General features: G+C 44.3%; 1 protein-coding gene across 1 annotated transcript in view; it reads left to right on the top strand.

The window, feature by feature from the left end:
• Positions 1–9,165: 9,165 nt before the first annotated feature.
• The window catches only part of LOC122943630 (calcium-activated chloride channel regulator 4A-like), a 307,666-nt gene continuing 292,029 nt past the window's right edge, over positions 9,166–24,802 (top strand). The window contains exons 1-4 of the mRNA XM_044301515.1: positions 9,166–9,285; positions 9,378–9,520; positions 22,008–22,145; positions 24,112–24,259. Coding sequence (XP_044157450.1) covers positions 9,443–9,520; positions 22,008–22,145; positions 24,112–24,259 — 364 coding nt within the window. The 5' untranslated portion in view covers positions 9,166–9,285; positions 9,378–9,442. The remainder of the gene's footprint in view (positions 9,286–9,377; positions 9,521–22,007; positions 22,146–24,111; positions 24,260–24,802) is intronic.

Genomic DNA, 24,802 nt, shown 5'->3' on the forward strand with positions numbered 1-24,802 from the left:
ACAGCAAACATCAAGTAGGGGAGCAGGCAATCCGAATCTCTCCCATCTGCCTCAACGACCCTTTTTAACATTCTCTTGAGGGTTTTGTTGAAGCGCTCCACCAACCCATCAGTTTGAGGGTGATAGACTGATGTCCTTAACTGTTTTATACCCAGCAGCTTACACAAACCTTTCATTACGTTGGACATAAAAGGTGTTCCTTGATCCGTCAGGATCTCTTTGGGAATGCCTGTTCTAGCAAACATATGAAACAGCTCCCGGGCAATTGTGTTAGCTGACGTGTTCCGCAGAGAAACCGCCTCTGGATACCTAGTGGTATAGTCTAAAACCACAAGAATGTATTGATGTCCCTTTTCAGACTTCACCAGGGGCCCCACTAAATCCATCGCAATCGGGGGGAAAAGGTACCTCAATGATGGGTAGCGGTACCAAGGGTCCCCCGGTAATGAGGTGCAGGGGACGTCAACTGACATTCTAGGCAAGACGCACAGAATCGTTTGATTTCTGCAAACACTCGAGGCCAAAAAAACTCTGGAGTGCCCGTTGCTGAGTTTTCTCAGCTGCCAGATGTCCTCCCATGGGGTTTTTATGAGCCAGGTCAAGTACCACTTTCCTGTGAGATTTGGGAACAACTAGTTGCTCTACGACTTCACCCCTTATATTATCAGACCCCTTTGCCAAAAACCCCTCTGCCATCAGGTATCTTTTAACCACCTCCGGACCGCCTAACGCACATGTGCGTTCCGGAGGTGGCAGGCTGGCGCACAGTCACGCATATATGCGTCATCTCGCGAGACGCGAGATTTCCTGTGAACGCGCGCACACAGGCGCGCGCGCTCACAGGAACGGAAGGTAAGCGAGTGGATCTCCAGCATGCCAGCGGCGATCGTTCGCTGGCAGGCTGGAGATCCGAATTTTTTAACCCCTAACAGGTATATTAGACGCTGTTTTCAAAACAGCGTCTAATATACCTCCTACCTGGTCCTCTGGTGGTCCCTTTTGTTAGGATCGACCACCAGAGGACTCAGGTAGGTCAGTACAGTCGCACCAAACACCACACTACACTACACTACACCCCCCCCCGTCACTTATTAACCCCTTATAAACCCCTGATCACCCATGATCACCCCATATAAACTCCCTGATCACCCCCCTGTCATTGATCACCGCCCTGTCATTGATCACCCCCCTGTCAGGCTCCGTTCAGACGTCCGTATGATTTTTACGGATCCACGGATACATGGATCGGATCCGCAAAACGCATACGGACGTCTAAATGGAGCCTTACAGGGGGGTGATCAATGACAGGCGGGTGATCACCCATATACACTCCCTGATCACCCCCTGTCATTGATCACCCCCCTGTCATTGATCACCCCCCTGTAAGGCTCCATTCAGACGTCCGCATGATTTTTACGGATCCATGGATACATGGATCGGATCCGCAAAACGCATACGGACGTCTAAATGGAGCCTTACAGGGGGGTGATCAATGACAGGCGGGTGATCACCCATATACACTCCCTGATCACCCCCTGTCATTGATCACCCCCCTGTAAGGCTCCATTCAGACGTCCGCATGATTTTTACGGATCCATGGATACATGGATCGGATCCGCAAAACGCATACGGACGTCTAAATGGAGCCTTACAGGGGGGTGATCAATGACAGGCGGGTGATCACCCATATACACTCCCTGATCACCCCCTGTCATTGATCACCCCCCTGTCATTGATCACCCCCCTGTAAGGCTCCATTCAGACGTCCGCATGATTTTTACGGATCCATGGATACATGGATCGGATCCGCAAAACACATGCGGACGTCTGAATGGAGCCTTACAGGGGGTGATCAATGACAGGCGGGTGATCACCCATATACACTCCCTGATCACCCCCCTGTAAGGCTCCATTCAGACGTCCGCATGTGTTTTGTGGATCCGATCCATGTATCCATGGATCCGTAAAAAATCATGCGGATGTCTGAATGGAGCCTTACAGGGGGGGTGATCAGTGACAGGGGGGTGATCACCCTGATCACCCTGATCACCCCCTGTCATTGATAACCCCCCTGTAAGGCTCCATTCAGACGTCCGCATGTCTTTTGTGGATCCGATCCATGTATCCATGGATCCGTAAAAAATCATGCGGATGTCTGAATGGAGCCTTACAGGGGGGGTGATCAGTGACAGGGGGGTGATCACCCTGATCACCCCCTGTCATTGATAACCCCCCTGTAAGGCTCCATTCAGACGTCCGCATGTCTTTTGTGGATCCGATCCATGTATCCATGGATCCGTAAAAAATCATGCGGATGTCTGAATGGAGCCTTACAGGGGGGGTGATCAGTGACAGGGGGGTGATCACCCTGATCACCCTGATCACCCCCTGTCATTGATAACCCCCCTGTAAGGCTCCATTCAGACGTCCGCATGTCTTTTGTGGATCCGATCCATGTATCCATGGATCCGTAAAAAATCATGCGGATGTCTGAATGGAGCCTTACAGGGGGGGTGATCAGTGACAGGGGGGTGATCACCCTGATCACCCTGATCACCCCCTGTCATTGATAACCCCCCTGTAAGGCTCCATTCAGACGTCCGCATGTGTTTTGCGGATCCGATCCATGGATCCGTAAAAATTATACGGACGTCTGAATGGAGCCTTACCAGGGGCGTGATCAATGACAGGGGGGTGATCCGGGAGTCTATATGGGTGATTACCCCCCTGTCATTGATCACCCCCCTGTCATTGATCACCCCCCTGTCATTGATCACCCCCCCCCTGTAAGGCTCCATTCAGACATTTTTTTTGGCACAAGTTAGCGGAAATTTTTTGTTTGTTTTTGTTTTTTCTTACTAAGTCTCATATTCCACTAACTTGTGTCAAAAAATAAAATCTCCCATGAACTCACCATACCCCTCACGGAATCCAAATGTGTAAACATTTTTAGACATTTATATTCCAGACTTCTTCTCACGCTTTAGGGCCCCTAAAAAGCCAGGGCAGTATAAATACCCCACATGTGACCCCATTTCGGAAAGAAGACACCCCAAGGTATTCCGTGAGGGGCATATCGAGTCCATGAAAGATTGAAATTTTTGTCCTAAGTTAGCGGAAAGTGAGACTTTGTGAGAAAAAACCCCAAAAAATCAATTTCCGCTAACTTATGCAAAAAATAAAAAATTTCTAGGAACTCGCCAGGCCCCTCATTGAATACCTTGGGGTGTCTTCTTTCCAAAGTGGGGTCACATGTGGGGTATTTATACTGCCCTGGCTTTTTAGGGGCCCGAAAGTGTGAGAAGAAGTCTGGGATCCAAATGTCTAAAAATGCCCTCCTAAAAGGAATTTGGGCCCCTTTGCGCATCTAGGCTGCAAAAAAGTGTCACACATCTGGTATCGCCGTACTCAGGAGAAGTTGGGGAATGTGTTTTGGGGTGTCATTTTACATATACCCATGCTGGGTGAGAAAAATATCTTGGTCAAATGCCAACTTTGTATAAAAAAAATAGGAAAAGTTGTCTTTTGCCAAGATATTTCTCTCACCCAGCATGGTTATATGTAAAATGGCACCCCAAAACACATTCCCCACCTTCTCCTGAGTACGGCGATACCAGATGTGTGACACTTTTTTGATGCCAAGGTGGGCAAAGGGGCGCATATTCCAAAGTGCACCTTTCGGATTTCACCGGCCATTTTTTACAGATTTTGATTGCAAGGTACTTATTACACATTTGGGCCCCTAAATTGCCAGGACAGTATAACTACGCCACAAGTGACCCCATTTTGGAAAGAAGACACCCCAAGGTATTCCGTGAGGGGCATGGCGAGTTCCTAGAATTTTTTATTTTTTGTCGCAAGTTAGTGGAATATGAGACTTTGTAAGGAAAAAAGAGAAAAAAAAAATCATCATTTTCCGCTAACTTGTGACAAAAAATAAAAAATTCTAGGAACTCGCCATGCCCCTCACGGAATACCTTGGGGTGTCTTCTTTCCAAAATGGGGTCACTTGTGGCGTAGTTATACTGCCCTGGCAATTTAGGGGCCCAAATGTGTGAGAAGTACCTTGCAATCAAAATGTGTAAAAAATGGCCTGCAAAATCTGAAAGGTGCACTTTGGAATATGTGCCCCTTTGCCCACCTTGGCAGCAAAAAAGTGTCACACATCTGGTATCGCCGTACTCAGGAGAAGTTGGGGAATGTGTTTTGGGGTGTCATTTTACATATACCCATGCTGGATGAGAGAAATATCTTGGCAAAAGACAACTTTTCCCATTTTTTTATACAAAGTTGGCATTTGACCAAGATATTTTTCTCACCCAGCATGGGTATATGTAAAATGACACCCCAAAACACATTCCCCAACTTCTCCTGAGTACGGCGATACCAGATGTGTGACACTTTTTTGCTGCCAAGGTGGGCAAAGGGGCACATATTCCAAAGTGCACCTTTTGGATTTCACCGGTCATTTTTTACACATTTTGATTGCAAAGTTCTTCTCACACATTTGGGCCCCTAAATTGCCAGGGCAGTATAACTACCCCACAAGTGACCCCATTTTGGAAAGAAGACACCCCAAGGTATTCCGTGAGGGGCATGGCGAGTTCCTAGAATTTTTTATTTTTTGTCGCAAGTTAGTGGAATATGAGACTTTGTAAGGAAAAATAAAAAATAAAAAATCATCATCATTTTCCGCTAACTTGTGACAAAAAATAAAAAGTTCTATGAACTCACTATGCCCATCAGCGAATACCTTGGGGTGTCTACTTTCCGAAATGGGGTCATTTGTGGGGGTTTTCTACTGTTTGGGCATTGTAGAACCTCAGGAATCATGACAGGTGCTCAGAAAGTCAGAGCTGCTTCAAAAAGCGGAAATTCACATTTTTGTACCATAGTTTGTAAATGCTATAACTTTTACCCAAACCATTTTTTTTTTGCCCAAACATTTTTTTTTTATCAAAGACATGTAGAACAATAAATTTGGCGAAAAATTTATATATGGATGTCGTTTTTTTTGCAAAATTTTACAGCTGAAAGTGAAAAATGTCATTTTTTTGCAAAAAAATCGTTACATTTTGATTAATAACAAAAAAAGTTAAAATGTCAGCAGCAATAAAATTCCACCAAATGAAAGCTCCATTAGTGAGAAGAAAAGGAGGTAAAATTCATTTGGGTGGTAAGTTGCATGACCGAGCGATAAACGGTGAAAGGAGTGTAGTGCCGAAGTGTAAAAAGTGCTCTGGTCATGAAGGGGGTTTCACCTAGCGGGGCTGAAGTGGTTAACCATCTCAACTAATTCATTGGCGGATTTTGGATCAGCGTGACTGACCCATTTTCTTAACTCATACGGCAGCGCTCTCAGGAAGCAATCCATTGTGACCCTTTCGACAATCTGGGGTGCCGTAAGTATTTCAGGTTGCAACTATTTTCGTACCAGATAAATTAAGTCATGCATCTGTGACCTGGGAGACTTATTAGGTTGGTAATTCCAGCGGTGCATTCGTTGGGCCCGCACAGCAGGAGTGACACCGAAACGGCGGAGAATTTCTAGCTTTAGCTTCTCACTGTCCTGGGCATCCTTGGCAGACAAATCAAAATACGCTTTCTGAGAGTCACCCTTTAGAAACGGAGCAACCAACCCCGCCCACTGAGTCTTAGGCCACGCCTCCCGGTCTGCGGTACAGTCAAACGTATTCAGAAACGCTTCCACGTCACCATGTGGGGTCATTTTCTGAAGAAAATGGCTTGTTTTAATCAACCCACTATTGCTAGGTCGATCCTGAAGCGTATTCGCCAAGTGCTGCAGAACCTCTGTAAGAGTTTCTCTGTCTTTCCGAGCAGCTCCAGCTTGCATTTGCCTGTCTATTTCTGCGGCCTCAGCTAGTGCTGTCACCTGAGTACTCAACAGACGTACAATTTCCTGCTGCGCCTCCTGCTGGGCAGCCAAAGCATTTTTATGTCTGGCATTAGTCTCTCGCTGAACAGCATTTGCGTCTTACTGGGTTGCACAGGCTTGTGCCAACCTTAACACCAGGTCTTCCATTGTATTGGATGATAAGATACAATGCAATTAAAGTTGCTAGATGGATGGTATCTGTCAGGGATCCGTCTGCCCGCATCCTCCACCAATTTGTGAACTGTTACACCCTCCTGCGGGGTTGTTTTGGACAGAACCAGAAAAAGAGATAGAAGATAGAATTCCACCAACATAAGGAATTCCTCCAAGGACTATGTGCAGAACTAATTAACAATTACTGTAAACATTTATTTGCAGTTATTGCTGCATAAAGGGGTCACACCAGATACTGAAAGCAAAGTTTCAAATAATTTAACTGCTCACAGACATGTGATATTAGATAATTTTCCTCAATAATTAAATGACGAGAGTTAAAGGGATTCTGTCACCAGGTTTCACCCCTTTAAGATAAAAATATGCTTATGTTCAGGGTGCCTTCACGATTCCTCATGTGGTCTTATAAATGTAATCTGTAGGCTCATTTTGCTAGAAAAACGCTATTACTAACCTGTCAATCAAAAAAATAAGGTGCCCAAGGGGATGTAAATGGATCCAAGCTGCCGGCCGCACCCGCCGCCGTTCGTGCCCAGCGCCGCCTCATAATCTTCTGTGACGCCTCCCGCTCTCCCTCCCTCCCCCCTCCCCCCTCCTCCCTCCTCCTGCTGTAACATCGCTGTGACGCCTCCCCCCTCCTCCTGCTGTAACATCGCTATGACGCCTCCCGCTCTCCCTCCCTCCCCCCTCCTCCTGCTATAACATCGCAATGTTACAGCAGGAGGAGGAGGGAGGGAGGGAGAGCGGGAGGCGTCACAGCGATGTTACAGCAGGAGGAGGGGGGAGCGGGAGGCGTCACAGAAAATTATGAGGCGGCACTGAGGTCGGGAAAGGCGGAGCTGGGCACAAATGGCGGCGGGTGCGGCCGGCAGCTTGGATCCATTTACATCCCCTTGGGCACCTTATTTTTTTGATTGACAGGTTAGTAATAGCATTTTTTTAGCAAAATGAGCCTACAGATTACATTTATAAGACCACATTAGGAATCGTGAAGGCACCCTGAACATAAGCATATTTTTATCTTAAAGGGGTGAAACCTGGTGACAGAATCCCTTTAATATATTTTTTCATTTGTTTAATTTGGTTATCATTATCTATTTTTAGGACTTGTGTGAAAATCTGACATTTTTAGATCAAATTTATGGAGAAATATACAGATAAATAAACTTCTGAAGGGTTCACAAACTTTCAAGCACTGCTGTGTCCCCATATTCATGAGCTCACAGCTCTCCCCACCCACCTGCCTGTGAATGACAGTTCATTTTTCCAACTAAATCAGTAGCAGATGAATGGAGAAAGCCTTCATTATGCAGTGAAGCTGTTCAATACAAGATTTTGGCAAAATGGCAGATTCAATTTAAAAAGAAAGTGACCTGCATTTTGCCAAGAGGATTTCTTAGTGGTGAATTTTATATGTGTTTGGGGAACTGTGGTTAATCAGGTATATTGGTGGCATTTAGAAAGTCTGGAACAGGTTGCTATCCCCCAATGTAAACTGGGATGTCCAGACAGGAGGTATCAAATCACACAACTCATTAAAATAATTCAGTACATGTACCTGCTGGTGCTTTTCTTACAACGGGGAAAGCTGTGGTGTGTACAACAGCAACAGTACAGCAAGCTCCTGAGGAGTTGATGCAGAGGGTGGGAGTGATAGTGGCCCTGATGACGTGTTCTGTCATGGTGTACTTCCCCAAGCCATTGCTTCCTGGGGATCGGTGCAGTTGAAAGGTGGTTTGAAGAAACAAGCCAGAAGCAAAAGCATAACAGTCTCTCTTTACTTAGTGCAAAATCTAACTTGTGGTACATCCAGCAGTAGTAGGTACAAAGTAGGGTTTCTGTCACCAGATGATGAGGTATGGTGGCTGGTTATGTGGCAATTAAGTAGTGCCTGCAGGCACTTGTATGTATAGGTGTCCACTATGTAATACAGGCCTACTGTTAGACTGGATGTTAGCTACGGGAGGTTGTCTGATCTGTATTCCCTCACCTGCAGCAGTGTCTGTAACGCTGAGATTGCTGGTCACTCTGCTGACTAAAAATGCGGTAGCTTTTATGATGGAAGAAATTCCAGTTCTAGGAATCTCTCTGGAGTAGTGTTCTCACAGGAGAACTGGATCAGGTACCTTGAAGAAGGAGCTCCAGTATGTGCTTTCTTCCTCTTCTCTGTCTGGACTCCAACTGTCCCTCCTGGCAGGAAGCATGACCAGCCCAATCCTACCAAGAGGGCAGGAACAGAGTGCCAACCATAGCTCTCATGCTGGTGTACCAACACAACATAATATAAGATGACATAACATAAACAATTGCAAATACCCCCAAGGTCTGGGGTACTGCACAAGCTCTTGATAAATTTTACCAACAGCATTGCCAAATGTCAAAATAAAGGAGTCATCAAAAATGGCACCACTGGGGTTCTGTTGAGGTTTCTGTCACTTTTGACAGCAAGAATAGCACACCACACAGGGCTATTCATGCTGTACAAGTGTATTGTTATGGATCAGTGAATGTGGAAACACTGTACCAACTAACCAGCTTGGCTAAGGGCTTTATGCCAGCGCTCTCCTGGTATTCACCCCTTAATACTTTTGAAGGGTTGCTACAGGGAAGCACACATACTGCTATCTCCTAGGATAGTCCCGATGTAGTTGGCATCTGACCCACCAGGAGCTCCGAATAGTAGGAAACACGCCAAAAATGTTGGAAAACCACAGGTATAGTCTGCACAGTCACTAAGAATTGAATTCATGTTTCTGGGGTCCAGACAGTAGAAGTGTAGATGTTGGAAGACACAGGATAAACAGCCTGGCAGGGTGGTAGTGAATCAAGCAAGAAGAAAAACGGATGAAAGCACCTCTATGTCGGCGCTGCTAATGAGGACATCGAGCATGGTAAGTATTTTCACAGGGTGGTTTATTCATCAACGCGTTTCAAGGGCGAAGCGTCCTCTTCCTCAGGGCAATCAGGCATTCCTATAATATGCATAAGGAATGTCTGATGGCCCTGTGAAAATACTTACCACGCTCGATGTCCTCATTGGCAGCACCAACATAGAGGTTCTTTCATCCAGTTTTCTTCTTGCTTGATTCAACTCCAGCACCTGTTCCAGAGGCGCAGGTAGGAACCCAGGCTGCAGCCAAGTATCCCGTGTGCTGGTCGGGACCTATACAAGCAAAGTCTTCATAGTTGTTGTGATTTTCTCACAACAACCTCTGGTAAGCGAACTACAGTAATTGTAATAATTATACTGAGCAAGCAACACCACACATGAGGCGCTGCCTCCATTATCTTTTCTTTTTTTGTGCAGGGTGGTAGTGAAAACACAGATGAAGCAGGCAGGCTGGACACTTGGCAGGAACACAGACGAGGCAGATGTACAGGGTTAATCTAAACACAGAAAGAACCGAAACTGCTGGAACACACTCAGGAACAAATACAGGCTCAACACAGGTAGGAGTTGCCGAGGTAGCAGTTGCACCTGGGCCCTGTGTGTGAGGGACTCAACAGCTCCACATAAAGGCGTTGTCCAAGGGTTTAGGTCATATTAGATCAGTGGGGGTCCAAGCTCTGCTGATCATATGTTTAAAGTGACTTTTCCTAAGCCAGTAAGGTCACGTTCTATGGTCACATAGCTTAGGAGCAGCTCAGTGCCATTCAAGTGAATGGGGTCGAACTGCAACTCGAGGCACAGCCGCTATCCACTGAACGGCTCTGTGCTTAGTAAGCTGCAAAGAGGCCGCGGCGGTCACTGCAGACCTGCAGCCTCTTCAAAAGCTAATCAGAGGGAGCGCCCGGTGTCAGACCCTCACCTATCACATACTGATGACCTATTCTGAGGATAGGTTATGAGTGTTAAAGACTTGGACAACCCCGTTAAGAGGACACCACCATTACAATTGCTACATGGTTGGTCTGTGCAGATTTTGCATTGGGGTCCAGGAATGCCAACTTACACCTCCAAATCTAATGGAACGTGTCATAATTCCCCCCCCCCCCCCCGCCTTATTCTGCTTGAATGTGACAAAAGTCTGTCTGTTAGACAAATAAAACTGGGGGTGTACAGGGGAACATTAGGGTCCTGAAGACTTCTATGGTTACTCCAGTATTACTTCATACACCTTTGGACATGCACAGAGCTGAAAGAGTAAGTTTATAACTTCTGAATAAAGTTTACAGAAACCCATGCACCTGCAATTCAGATGAATGGAATACAACAAATCTGCTGCGAGTGAACATACCTTGAAACAATAGTTGGCATGAGGCTTTAGCATATTGATAATCAGTGTTGCATTTCTGTAAGTTTTGCACAGGAAAAAAAGAATGGTTAACATTTTCTCATATTTTCACCATAGAAATGGCATGTCAAGATATGTGAAGATGGAGCATGTGCCATAAAATATTCATATACAACTGTTAAAACACGTATTGAGGTAGAGGTTACTGATCATTTATAGAATAAACACACATTCCAGAATTTCCAGTAAGCATGGCAGGTAAGTGTTATCGCTTCAACTAAGTCTGTCCATGCAAAACAAACTAAATATACTCATTTGACACGTTATACATTATATTTTTTAAAAAATCATCTTGTAATGCCACCGAGCAACATTTGTCATATACCGTTATACCTTTCTGTATTGTACTGCAGCTCAGAAATGTCATTAGCGGTCACGTCAATACATACAACACTAGTGTCTGGATGTGGAGGAGCCACCACACATTACCTGTTTGTGCAATATAATGTTCTATTTAATCACCAAGTTGTATTATTTTATGTGATTAAGCGGTTTAGTTCTGGGGAGAGTAGGTATATCTGGCCACCAAGATATTGGGAGGTCCTTGACCAGTCCTAGTGGTAATGAAAGGAGGGCACTACTCTGGCTCGCCAACATGTGTATGTGTATGTGCAATGGGCGGCCTCCCCCCAGGGCCCTATATGTAACGCGTCCCAGGTGTAGGAAATGACGAGTGGTGTAATGGTGCAGCCCAAATGTCTCTTTATGTATGTCACGATGCTCCTACCTGGATATGGCTGGACCCCAGGCTTTGTCTTCGAAGCAATAAATAGGGGGAATAATTGAGGGATAAAAGAATAACTTGAGTCCAGACCTTGAGATGAAGTTCAATGGCAGCTTTACTTTTGGTTTACAGGCTTTGTCTTGGTTCCAGCAGGCTTTAGCATGAAACTGGCAGGCAAACTCCACTCTTCTACATCTTTTTCTCTCTGAATCTGCTGTACTGACAGGCTGGCTGTGTAACTCAGCTTCTTCTGTATGCTGCACTTCACTTTGTAGTCTGACTCTAGGTTATGCCAGGGAACTTTCCTCCTGACTCCTGAGGCTTCAAGCTTTGGCCTCCATGGCCAGCAGAGCTTAAGGTGCTCTGGCTGGCGTGAGCACGTCCAGCAGAGACGTGCCCCTGCACACCCTTCCCCTAGTTGGGGGTAAACTAGACTGGAACTAACTGGTCCCCACCCTTCCTGCAGGAAGTAGGACTCGCCCACTTCTCTCCAGAGGGGGGTTAGAATGGAATGGAAGGTTCCATTCTATCTAAGTACAGCTATGCCGTGTTTGCTGCCACCTGCTGGTGAACCAGGTATATTTCATTAACGTGACAGTTGCAAACAGATTAGGAATGCACATTGTGGAGGACCTGGAATGAATACATAAGATGACATTCAGGTTAGACCAATAAAGACAGTAGCAAGGTGCAGAAGTGGTAACACCACTCTGGGATGTTACATATGTTGGCTCTGTGACGCACCTGAGAGGAGTCCAGGAAATGCTTATAGGCCAATCCTATTCCTGCTAGTACAGCACAGGCATGGTGGGAGTCTGTGTGCATGCTTAGTCACACTTACAATAGTTTCCAGAGCACAGCAACTCCCAAAATTGGAGGAAAGTTGGCAGTTTGTTAGTGTTGACCAGTGACCGGTGTAGTCTAGATCTGGACTGTACAGAATCCCAAAAATCGTGTCTCTTTCTGGAGGAGAGATGTTTGATTATCTACTGTTACCACAGTTAAGTTGAGTTGCTGCATGTCGAGCAGGGGTGCACAATGTTTTTTTTGGTCTGGGTGCTGCATTGTCACATTGTTCTATTTCACTGGGCCAAAAACCAAAAAATGTTGATTGGCCCTCATTTGCATCGGCCTATTATAAAAAAAGAGAAGAGGTGGATTGCGGCTCCAGCAAATGTGTACCAGTAATTGATTGAACTGTGAAAAGTAGGGAATTTGTTCTCACTGTTTGAGCTCCATTCCTGTGAAAAAGACCATGCATGAGATGAGCAGCGCGGATCCGGTAATATTTTTATTTTTTACTTGTTCCCAGTAATTGGCCCTATAACAATGCAGTGTAATAGGGGCCTTAAAGGGGTTTTCCGAGATTTTTTTACTGATCGTGGAGGAACGACACCTGGGACCCCCGCTGTTCAGCTGTTTCAGAAGGCATTAGCTCTCCTGTGAGCATCACTGCATTTTCGATATAGCGCCGGCCATGTGCAGTCCCTCAAAATGAGGAATGCACAAGGCCGGTAACTGTGTTTTGCGGATTATTCAATTTGCATACTGCAAAGCACATATGGTCATGAGAATGTAGCCTAATAAATCTGTCTGAAACCTATAAACAACTACCAGACTGCCTATGAATTAATGTCATTTTATTGCATAATTACAAAAAGCTATCTCACAAACATGATTAAAAGAACATAGGTGCAGGGAAAAGGCGACATCATCTGGAGGATGAACACAGCGGATACTACGTTCATAAATCTGTCCATCTATATAAACATGATTAACAATAAAGTGCAAGTGCAGAAAACATATTCCATAATAATCAAATGGACGATAAACGATTACCCATGCTGTGCTCACTCCAGGATGGCGCCAACCCCGACGCGCGTTTCGGCGAACCTTCGTCTTGGGGTGGCGTCATCACTGGGGGACACAAATTAAATACACCAACCAACCAATCAACATGAATACAATAATTGTCTTACTCTATAAAACCTGTGAGTCTCTGAAAAACAAGATGCGGCCGCGCCAAACAATGCTAAGGAGTCATGTGATCAAGATTAGTACACGTGATCACCTCCGCGAGCACGTGATGATGATGTCAGCACAGAATCGCGTCACATAATATCGCAAGACCATGTGAGGTACGCAACCCTGCAGGGTGAGCGAATGTGAGGTCACAGGGGTAGTTACTAAACCGAGGGTGTTCTTGGTACTCACAGTTTTTATATACCCTGGGCAGGCGTAGAGCAGTGATGGAGAGGCTGGCACATGGATCCTCTGGTGCACTCTCTATGTATAGGGACCAGGCAGGGTGGTAGGTGAGGTGCCCTGGGTGTTGCAGGTTTAGTGTGCCGGTGCCAAGATCCCTTAAAGTTCGTGACGCCAGTGCCGGTAACGGTGGCACACCGATTTGTTGTAGGAATAATTGAGGAACACAAGTTGCAGTGAACCAGAACTTCTTTTTACTGAACAGTTCAACTATTTACAGTCTTTAGTTAGTTCCAAATGTAAAAGGTTGGTAACAGGCAGGCTTCATATAAATGGCAGACAAAGTCCTTGCAAGATACTCAGAGGGAATAACACTTACAGATCAGGCTGTATTTTCCTTAGGTCCTGTCTGGCTTTCTCCAAGGCCCGTATGCCCTATTGCTGGCTTTATCCTTGGGTAGGGAAACCTTCCTCTGGTATATATCCTCTTGCTGTAAAATATCCTTCTGCCCTTCAGCTCTCTACCTGGCTGGATAAAAGTGGCTCTGCACTGTACTTTTAAAGGAACTAGATATCTTCAGGAGGCAACTTCTTCCCCTGGATTAACTTCTGAGCTTCTTTTGCTCAGGAACTCAGGCAGGCTAGACTGCACTCACTAGCCTCCTGGACTGAACTGGACTGACTCTTTCCTGTCTGGGCCTAACTATATATACTAGGGGGTTCCCTAGCTCCCTCTACTGCCTAGGAGGAGGAACTACCCCTAACAGGCCTGGTACAGGAAATAACAGGAAAATACACATTAAAAATACCATATAACATACAATGACCATGTTCCACAGGAGGTGGAGAACAACGTGACCCAATTGACTCTTGAGTAGTGCCCACATTTACATAGTGGGACACTACACATGCTTCCAGCATCAATTGTCACATTGCGCATGTCAGACCTGATAGTCATCGGATTCACTGCATATTCTACATGGATGGGAAGGGAGATAGAATTATAGGGGAAATAGAGAAAATGAAAGAATGAAATGAAATAAAAATAGGATAAGGGCGGCCGCCCAAAATAAAATTCCTGAATAAATAGAAAACATAATTATATAGACAAAAATTAGCAAAAATTAGTAAATTAGAAACATGATTATATAAAAGATATATAAAATATATCTCTTATATATATAAAAATGAGTTTCTGTCTGTCTGTCTAGATGTCTGTCTGGACGTTCTTTATGCGCGACCAAACGACTGGACCAATCTTTGCCAAATTTGGCACACAGCTACATCAGGTGTCCGGGAAGGTTTTAGACCGGGTCTCAGATCTCTAGGACATATCGTTCCTGAGATATTCGCTCTCTAGGATGTACCGTTCCTGAGATATTCCCAAAAAATTATCCACATTAGCCAATACAAGCCTGCAAGTCTTTATCTTCAAATCCCAACTGCCATAAACACAGTTTTACTCCAGGTTTCCATAACAACCCAGCCATTTTTCTTTACTGCTTAAAGGGGCAGGCACTGTAGAGGTCACTGTTTTTTAAAGGGGCGGGCACAGTGGAGGTCACTGTTATTAAAGGGGCAGGCACTGTGGAGGTCACTGTTATTAAATGAGCGGGCACTGTGGAGGTCACTGTTATTAAAGGGGCAGGCGCTATGAAGGTCCCTGTGAAAGGGGCAGTCACTGTAAAAGTCACTGTTAAAGGGGCGGTCACTGTGAAAGTCAGTGTTAAAGAGGCGGTTACTGTGAAAGTCACTGTTAAGGGGGCGGTCACTGTGAAAGTCACTGTTAAAGAGGCGGTTACTGTGAAAGTCACTGTTAAGGGGGTGGTCACTGTGAAAATCACTGTTAAAGGGGCGGTCACTGTGAAAGTCACTGTTAAAGGGGCGGTCACTGTGAAAGTCACTGTTAAAGGGGCGGGCACTGTGGAGGTCTCTGTTAAAGGGGCGGGCACTGTGAAAGTCACTGTTAACCACTTCAACCCCGCTAGCTAAAAACCCCTTAATGACCAGGCCACTTTTTACACTTCTGCACTACACTACTTTCACCGTTTATTGCTCGGTCATGCAACTTACCACCCAAATGAATTTTAACTCCTTTTCTTCTCACTAATAGAGCTTTCCTTTGGTGGTATTTCATTGCTGCTGACATTTTTACTTTTTTTGTTATTAATCGAAATTTAACGATTTTTTTGGCAAAAAAATGACATTTTTCACTTTAAGTTGTAAAATTTTGCAAAAAAAACGACATCCATATATATATTTTTCACAAAATTTATTGTTCTACATGTCTTTGATAAAAAAAAATGTTTGGGTAAAAAAAAAATGGTTTGGGTAAAAGTTATAGCGTTTACAAACTATGGTACAAAAATGTGAATTTCCGCTTTTTGAAACAGCTCTGACTTTCTGAGCACCTGTCATGTTTCCTGAGGTTCTACAATGCCCAGACAGTACAAACACCCCACAAATGACCCCATTTCGGAAAGTAGACACCCTAAGGTATTCACTGATGGGCATAGTGAGTTCATAGAACTTTTTATTTTTTGTCACAAGTTAGCGGAAAATGATGATTTATTTTTTATTTTATTTTTTTCTTACAAAGTCTCATATTCCACTAACTTGTGACAAAAAATAAAAAATTCTAGGAACTCGCCATGCCCCTCACGGAATACCCTGAGGTGTCTTCTTTCCAAAATGGGGTTACTTGTGGGGTAGTTATACTGCCCTGGCATTTTAGGGGCCCATATGCGTGAGAAGTAGTTTGCAATCAGAATCTGTAAAAAATGACCGGTGAAATCCGAAAGGTGCTCTTTGGAATGTGTGCCCCTTTGCCCACCTAGGCTGCAAAAAAGTGTCACACATCTGGTATCGCCGTACTCAGGAGAAGTTGGGGAATGTGTTTTGGGGTGTCATTTTACATATACCCATGCTGGGTGAGATAAATATCTTGGTCAAATGCCAACTTTGTATAAAAAAATTGGAAATGTTGTCATTTGCCAAGATATTTCTCTCACCCAGCATGGGTATATGTAAAATGACACCCCAAAACACATTCCCCAACTTCTCCTGAGTACGGCGATACCAGATGTGTGACACTTTTTTGCAGCCTAGGTGGGCAAAGGTGGGCACACATTCCAAAGAGCACCTTTAGGATTTCACCAGCCATTTTTTTACAGATTTTGATTTCAAACTACTTACCACACATTAGGGCCCCTAAATTGCCAGGGCAGTATAACTACCCCACAAGTGACCCCATTTTGGAAAGAAGACACCCCAAGGTATTCCGTGAGGGGCATGGCGAGTTCCTAGAATGTTTAATTTTTTGTCACAAGTTAGTGGAATATGAGACTTCGTAAGAATTTTTTTTTTTTTTAAATCATCAATTCCGCTAACTTGTGACAAAAAATAAAAAATTCTAGGAACTCGCCATGCCCCTCACGGAATACCTTGGGGTGTTTTCTTTCCAAAATGGTGTTACTTGTGGGGTAGTTATACTGCCCTGGCATTCTAGGGGCCCTAATGTGTGGTAAGTAGTTTGAAATCAAAATGTGTAAAAAATGACCTGTGAAATCCGAAAGGTGCTCTTTGGAATGTGTGCCCCTTTGCCCACCTAGGCGGCAAAAAAGTGTCAAACATCTGGTATCGCCGTACTCAGGAGAAGTTGGGGAATGTGTTTTGGGGTGTCATTTTACATATACCCATGCTGGGTGAGAGAAATATCTTGGCAAAACACAACATTTCCCATTTTTTTATACAAAGTTGGCATTTGACCAAGATATTTATCTCACCCAGCATGGGTATATGTAAAATGACACCCCAAAACACATTGCCCAACTTCTCCTGAGTACGGCGATACCAGATGTGTGACACTTTTTTGCAGCCTAGATGCGCAAAGCGGCCCAAATTCCTTTTAGGAAGGCATTTTTAGACATTTGGATCCCAGACTTCTTCTCACGCTTTCGGGCCCCTAAAAATCCAGGGCAATATAAATACCCCACAAGTGACCACATTTTGGAAAGAAGACACCCCATGGCATTCAATGAGGGGCATGGTGAGTTCATAGAATTTTTTTTTTTTGGCACAAGTTAGCGGAAATTGTTTTTTTTTTTGTATTTTCTCACAAAGTCTCCCTTTCCGCTAACTTGGGACAAAAATTTCAATCTTTCATGGACTCAATATGCCCCTCACGGAATACCTTGGGGTGTCTTCTTTCCGAAATGGGGTCACATGTGGGGTATTTATACTGCCCTGGCATTTTAGGGGCCCGAAAGCGTGAGAAGAAGTCTGGAATATAAATGTCTAAAAAATGTTATGCATTTGGATTCCGTGAGGGGTATGGTGAGTTCATGTGAGATTTTATTTTTTGACACAAGTTAGTAGAATATGAGACTTAGTAAGAAAAAACAAAAAAAAAAAACAATTTCCGCTAACTTGGGCCAAAAAAAATGTCTGAATGGAGCCTTACAGGGGGTGATCAATGACAGGGGGGGTTATCAGGGAGTCTATATGGGGTGATCACCCCCCCTGTCATTGATCACCCCCCTGTCATTGATCACCCCCCTGTAAGGCTCCATTCAGAAGTCTGTATGATTTTTACGGATCCACGGATACATGGATCGGATCCGCAAAACGCATACGGACGTCTGAATGGAGCCCTACAGGGGGGTGATCAATGACAGGGGAATGATCAGGGAGTCTATATGGGTGATCACCCCCCTGTCATTGATCACCCCCCTGTAAGGCTCCATTCAGACGTCCGTATGCGTTTTGCGGATCCAATCCATGTATCCGTGGATCCGTAAAAATCATACGGACGTCTGAATGGAGCCTTACAGGGGGGTGATCAATAACAGGGGGGTGATCAGGAAGTCTACATGGGTGATCACCCCCTTGTCATTGATCACCCCCCTGTAAGGCTCCATTCAGACGTCCGTATGTGTTTTGCGGATCCGATCCATGTATCTGTGGATCCGTAAAAATCATACGGACGTCTGAATGGAGCCTTACAGGGGGGTGATCAATGACAGGGGGGGTGATCAATGACAGGGGGGTGATCAGGAAGTCTATATGGGTGATTACCCCCTTGTCATTGATCACCCCCCTGTAAGGCTCCATTCAGACGTCCGTATGTGTTTTGCGGATCCGATCCATGTATCTGTGGATCCATAAAAATCATACGGACGTCTGAATGGAGCCTTACAGGGGGGTGATCAATGACAGGGGGGTGATCAGGAAGTCTATATGGGTGATTACCCCCTTGTCATTGATCACCCCCCTGTAAGGCTCCATTCAGACGTCCGTATGTGTTTTGCGGATCCGATCCATGTTTCTGTGGATCTGTAAAAATCATACGGACGTCTGAATGGAGCCTTACAGGGGGGTGATCAATGACAGGGGGGTGATCAAGGACAGGGAAGTGATCAGGAAGTCTATATGCGTGATCACCCCCTTGTCATTGATCACCCCCCTGTAAGGCTCCATTCAGACGTCTGTATGTGTTTTGCGGATCCGATCCATGTATCCATGGATCCGTAAAAATCATACGGACGTCTGAATGGAGCCTTACAGGGGGGTGATCAGGAAGTCTATATGGGTGATCACCCCCTTGTCATTTATCACCCCCCTGTAAGGCTCCATTCAGACGTCCGTATGTGTTTTGCGGATCCGATCCATGTATCTGTGGATCCGTAAAAATCATACGGACGTCTGAATGGAGCCTTATAGGGGGGTGATCAATTACAGGGGGGTGATCAATGACGGGGGGGCGGGGGATGATCAGGGAGTCTATATGAAGTGATCAGGGGTTCATAAGGGGTTAATAAGTGACAGGGGGGGGTGTAGTGTAGTGTTTTGCGGTACTTTACAGAGCTGCCTGTGTCCTCTGGTGGTCAATCCAAACAAAAGGGACCACCAGAGGACCAGGTAGCAGGTATATTAGACGCTGTTATCAAAACAGCGTCTAATATACCTGTTAGGGGTTAAAAAAATCACATCTCCAGCCTGCCAGCGAACGATCGCCGCTGGCAGGCTGGAGATCCACTCGCTTACCTTCAGTTCCTGTGAACGCGCGCGCCTGTGTGCGCGCGTTCACAGGAAATCTCGGCTATCGCGAGATGACGCACCGATGCGTCGTTGAGCGCACAGCTGCCGCCTCTGGACCGCAGATCTGCGTTAGGCGGTCCGGAGGCGGTTAAAGGGATGGCCATTATGAAGGTCACTGTTAAATGGGTGGTCAATGCTAAAGGAGAGGTCACTGTTAAAGGGCAGGCACTGTTAAAGGGGCAGGCACTGTGAAGGTCATTGTTAAAGGGGCGAGCACTGTGGAGGTCAATGTTAAAGGGGAGGCCACTGTGGAAATCAATGTTAAAGGGGCGGGCACTGTGGAGGTCATTGTTAAAGGGGCGGGTGCTGTAGAGGTCACTGTTAAGGGGGAAACTGTCAATATCTTTTAACGACACATAGAAGCTTTAAATGAAATAGATGAAATATACCCGTGCGAAGACGGGTCCTTCTGCTAGTATACAATAGATTTGCTCTATATAATCATAGGTACTATATCACCAAATAAAAAACATGATTCTAAACATGATGAATTGTCGATACATAATTGAACATATAATATATAACACATGATAAAAATAAAAACTATTATAAAAATTATAAAAAATAAAAAATGCATAATAAATAGTGCAAAAATGTGAAAAAATGGTGATGCAAAAATTAAATGATAAATAATATAATGCAATTAAATATGAAATAATGAAATATTACTGCTCCGATAGTGTGAATTTTTTTTTTACTATAGAAATAGAATAAAATGTGACTGAAAAAATGTGAGTAAAAAATAATAATGTCATGACTGAAAAAGACTTTAAAGGGACACTGACAGGGCCAATAAGCATATTGAGGTATATATATGGCAGTACAGGTCTTATAATGGGTATTACAATCATCTAAGTATCCCCCCTGTCCACATTATACATACAGAAAACTGAAGTTTTATAACCTGCTCCAACGGTCTTCAATCTGCCCAAGGGGCGGTGTTTCACCTCTCTTGCGCCCAGCCAGCCTCCCCCAACTGCCGCTTTGAAGCGCCGCCCAGCTCATGAATATTCAGTTTGATGGGCGGCTTCTGCGGTCCCCGCTCTGAAGCGCTGCGCTGAACAGTGCCCTGCGCATGCGCCGGATCTTGTGAAGTCGGGGACAGTAAGCGCCGCCCAGCGAAGTGAATATTGATGATCTGGGCGGCGCTTACTGTACCGGACTTCACAAGATCCGGCGCATGCGCCGGGCACTGTTAAGCGCAGCGTTTCAGAGCGGGAACCGCAGAAGCCGCCCAGCAAACTGAATATTCATGAGCTGGGCGGCGCTTCAAAGCGGCAGTTGGGGGAGGCTGGCTGGGCGCAAGAGAGGTGAAACACCGCCCCTTGGGCAGATTGAAGACCGTTGGAGCAGGTTATAAAACTTCAGCTTTCTGTATGTATAATGTGGACAGGGGGGATACTTAGATGATTGTAATACCCATTATAAGACCTGTACTGCCATATATATACCTCAATATGCTTATTGGCCCTGTCAGTGTCCCTTTAAGTGACAAAGTAACCATGAGCAAGTGTCAAACCAAATATAATTTCAGGTCAACTAATATGACCATACAAACAATTACCTGTTGTGTGTCAAACTAAATAACTTATATACGAACCATGTGTTACTGTGTATATCATAGTATTAAAATTGGTGACAAATACATATGATGCTATACCAATCGTACCACCTCATACTATGATCTCATTCCCCCCAAAACAACCATGTCCCATACAACTGTTTCAACCACCTCACTCCTATAAATTCCAGAGAATCAAAGAATAAATCTGTCTGCCTACAACCATCATTGGGGGGTCGGGGGTTCATTTGCATAGGAATTTACACAGCTATCATTGAAATTAATAGAAACTGCTAAATCTATTTTCACTGAGTGATGGCTGCAGGAAAATTCCCTTTTGGGAACAGAAGAAGGAATATAGTGCTGGGCCCTTCCCTCTTCACTGGTGTCCCATAGCATTGGCATGGCCTGCCTCCATGGTAAATGCGCCACTGTTGTGAAGCTGAAATTAACGCATTCACCTAATAATAAAGTGACATTTACCCCTTGAATGTAATGTAGGACATGGGACAAACATGTCATCTGGTAAGTGTTATTAGACTCAAAAGTAGCTTTCAGAATCCGAGATATGATCTACCAGTGGTTTTCATAGGGCTGGCATTCTTAAGGGTTAGTTTATTTTATCTGCATTCATCAGATTCCAGAAGATGTTTGGGTTTTGTGACTTTAAGCTCAGATATTTGCATAAAAAGTCATCATCTGTGACTACACAGGTATAAATAGTGCCGAAAAATCATTTACTGAAGCTGTTCCCATGCAAAGCACAAAATGAAATTTCTTATCTTGTCCTTTACGGCGCTGGCATGCCAAGTGTTCTTACAGGCCAGGGGTTCCACTGTGACTGTTAACAATGGTGGATATGAGGGCATTGTAATTGCGATTAATCCAAATGTACCAGAAAACCTGCAAATAATTACAAATATCCAGGTAAATATAATAGACAAGTTTCACAAGGTTAAGTATGATACATACGGTATTTGTTCTTGTGCTATGCTGATGATTGCCACATATAGTACCCATAGATAATAGATATGTGTCTTGTCCTTTTTTTAGGATATGGTCAGACAAGCCAGTCGCTCTCTGTTTAATGCTACCAAATACAGGCTTTACTTTCAGAATGTAAAGATATTAATTCCTTCAACTTGGTCAAACCAGAATTATACCAGATCTAAAACAGAGACATATGACCAGGTAAGTCACTTCTTCATTGTCTTACTGAGTCCCTTAGAAGAAGGCATTGTGACCTGCAGGTTACTTTCCTCCCTCCTTGTTTGACAACTTTGCAAGGATTGCATATCAGGAGCCCTGCACAGGTATACACTACTCGTGGGGAAGGGGTCTGTCCTATCTCCATAGTAAACCTTATTTTGCACCAGCTACTAAGGGAGATTTTGGAATTATTCGTGTCATTGTGGGCATAATGGTCTTGATTTATTATGTCTTCACCCCAGAATTCTAGTTCCAAAAAGTCGCAAATCGGGAGGGGTGGGGGTTGGGTTTGCAACTTTTTGGACTCACAAGTGCACAAATTTTGCAACTTTTTGCACCACTCACTCCAGTTTTGAAAGTGGATGTGGTTAGTTATTTTATTGAGTTTTACTCCAGATTTACCACTGAGACTTTAACATAGTCGCAATCTCACTCCAGTTGGCGAGTGGAGTAGGGAAACTGGAGCAGCTTTTCTAGACAAAAGTGTTAGGTTTAAGGATAAGACAAATTTATCAAACAACATATGACATTTGATAAATGTGGCAAAAAATACAACACAGATTCAAGCAAAACTGATTTCAAATGTTCCACTCGTGATAAATTCCCCCAATGTATAAAAAGCAATATTAAAAAGACCATCTCATTGCAATGTCAATGTCAAAAACCTTTAATCACTCCTCAATGACCAATGAGAGCCATTGCACATAGTTATTGAGGGCCCTTATTCTAAACACATTGAAGAAGTTTTAGTTTTTAGTTAGGATAGTTTCACATCTGTAGCACAGCTGTCCGGCAGGCTGTTCCGGCAGAGAATGCTGGGAATCGACCAGCCAAACATCGTTGCGTGCAGCGGATCTCTGGGAGATCCCATTATAGTCAATGGGGTCTGGCGGGCAGGCAGCACTATCCGGATCCAGAGGGCTTTCTCTGCCGGAACAGCCACTAGCCTTAAAAAGCCTTCCTCATTCTTTTTTGACCTGAGAGACACATCACAAACAAAAGAGTAATAAAATAAATAATTAGATGCTCACATACTCTTAGTTTTTTAAATCAATAATTGCTCCTGGCAATCCTGACCACCCTCCATTCACTGCTATAGGAGCTCAGAAAATAGCTGAGTGCTGGCTCGGCTATTTACGGCAGTCCCATAGAAATGAATGGATAGGTGTTCATGCATGCACGGTGCTCTCTCCATTGATTGTTATGGGACTTCCGAAAATAGCCAAGCTCACTCCCCATAGAAGTGAATGGAAAGTATGCTCAGTGCGCTCTCCTTCACTTTGGGGGCCCTGTTCTAGAGACAGGAATGGGTCCCAGAGGTGGGACCCCCACCAATCTGACATTGATGGCATATCCTAGCGATAGCCCATCAATATCTGAGATGTATATATCCCTATAAAACCTCTAGGGCTGTATTTCCCCTGTAACTGGGGCTTGGGAAGAAATTAGCAATAGGAGGCAAAAATGTAATGTTAAAATGTCCCTCAAAAGTCTTGCACAACCTTATTGTAGAGGCACAATGTGTAACAGAATTGAAGACAAAATAAAAATACATTAGCAAACCAAAAAATGCTACCACTAGCTCATACTTCAACTTCTAGCCTACTCCTGGTGATCATAAACTAACGTATACAGTATATCTCATATAAAAAAGACAGGGATAATGGAAAGGGAATAATTTACAAAGTATTTTAGTTGCACTTTGTTCTATAAAAAAAAAAAAAAAAAGAAACCGTGAAAAATAGACTTACGGTATTTATACTCCCCCCCCCCCCCCCCAAGTTATGGCCAACTTAATCAGCATGTGTGTAAAATCGCTGACCATAGTTTGACTCCTATGCCTTACCCATGTGCATTACTTGCTTATTCTTGGAATCACACAATCCTACACATTTGTGGCCTATTACATCACTGTGTATCGATTATTGATTGCATGTGTTTGAATTAGGCAGATGTTGTCATTGCCAGTCCTTACATTTCTACTGATAATGGTCCCTATACCCTGCAATACGGACAATGCGGAGAGCCAGGAAGATATATACACTTGACTCCCAACTTCATGTTAACGGATATGACCAGTATCTATGGGCCCAGAGGTAAGAACAAGGATTTTCTAATATTTATTAAGACTAGTCCAGTTCTACATTTATAGAAAATTGACGTCATGTAAAAGTTCTATTAATAACATAGGGCTTTATAGGAGGTTGACCTAGTTACACTACTCTTCTTAGACTGATGTTACCCCTGGCAGTTGAATGTTTTTGCTATTGGAAGTTGAAGGCTGTTGCTTTAAGAAAAATGTGTTATTGCATGATTCCCATTCAGATGTGCCCCTCCATGACATCTGTATGCCTCCAGCCCCAAATAATGCTGATATGATGTGCCAAACTAAGGTAAAAGAAAAATAACTGTGCATAACTGTGCCCACATGATGCCACTCAGTGACTACATACAAATTAGCAGTTATTCAATCTTTCCTACTATGTCCACAGTGTCCCCCATTACAGTGACCTCCACAGTGTCCCACCCCCTTAAAAGTGACCTCCACACCGCCCCACTCCCTAAAAGTTACCCCTTCCCCCACCCTACCCCCTTAACAGTGACCTTCACAGCACCCTGCCCCCTTAACAGTGACCTCC

Source organism: Bufo gargarizans, chromosome 7, assembly GCF_014858855.1.
Source record: "Bufo gargarizans isolate SCDJY-AF-19 chromosome 7, ASM1485885v1, whole genome shotgun sequence".
NCBI classification, from domain to species: domain Eukaryota; kingdom Metazoa; phylum Chordata; class Amphibia; order Anura; family Bufonidae; genus Bufo; species Bufo gargarizans.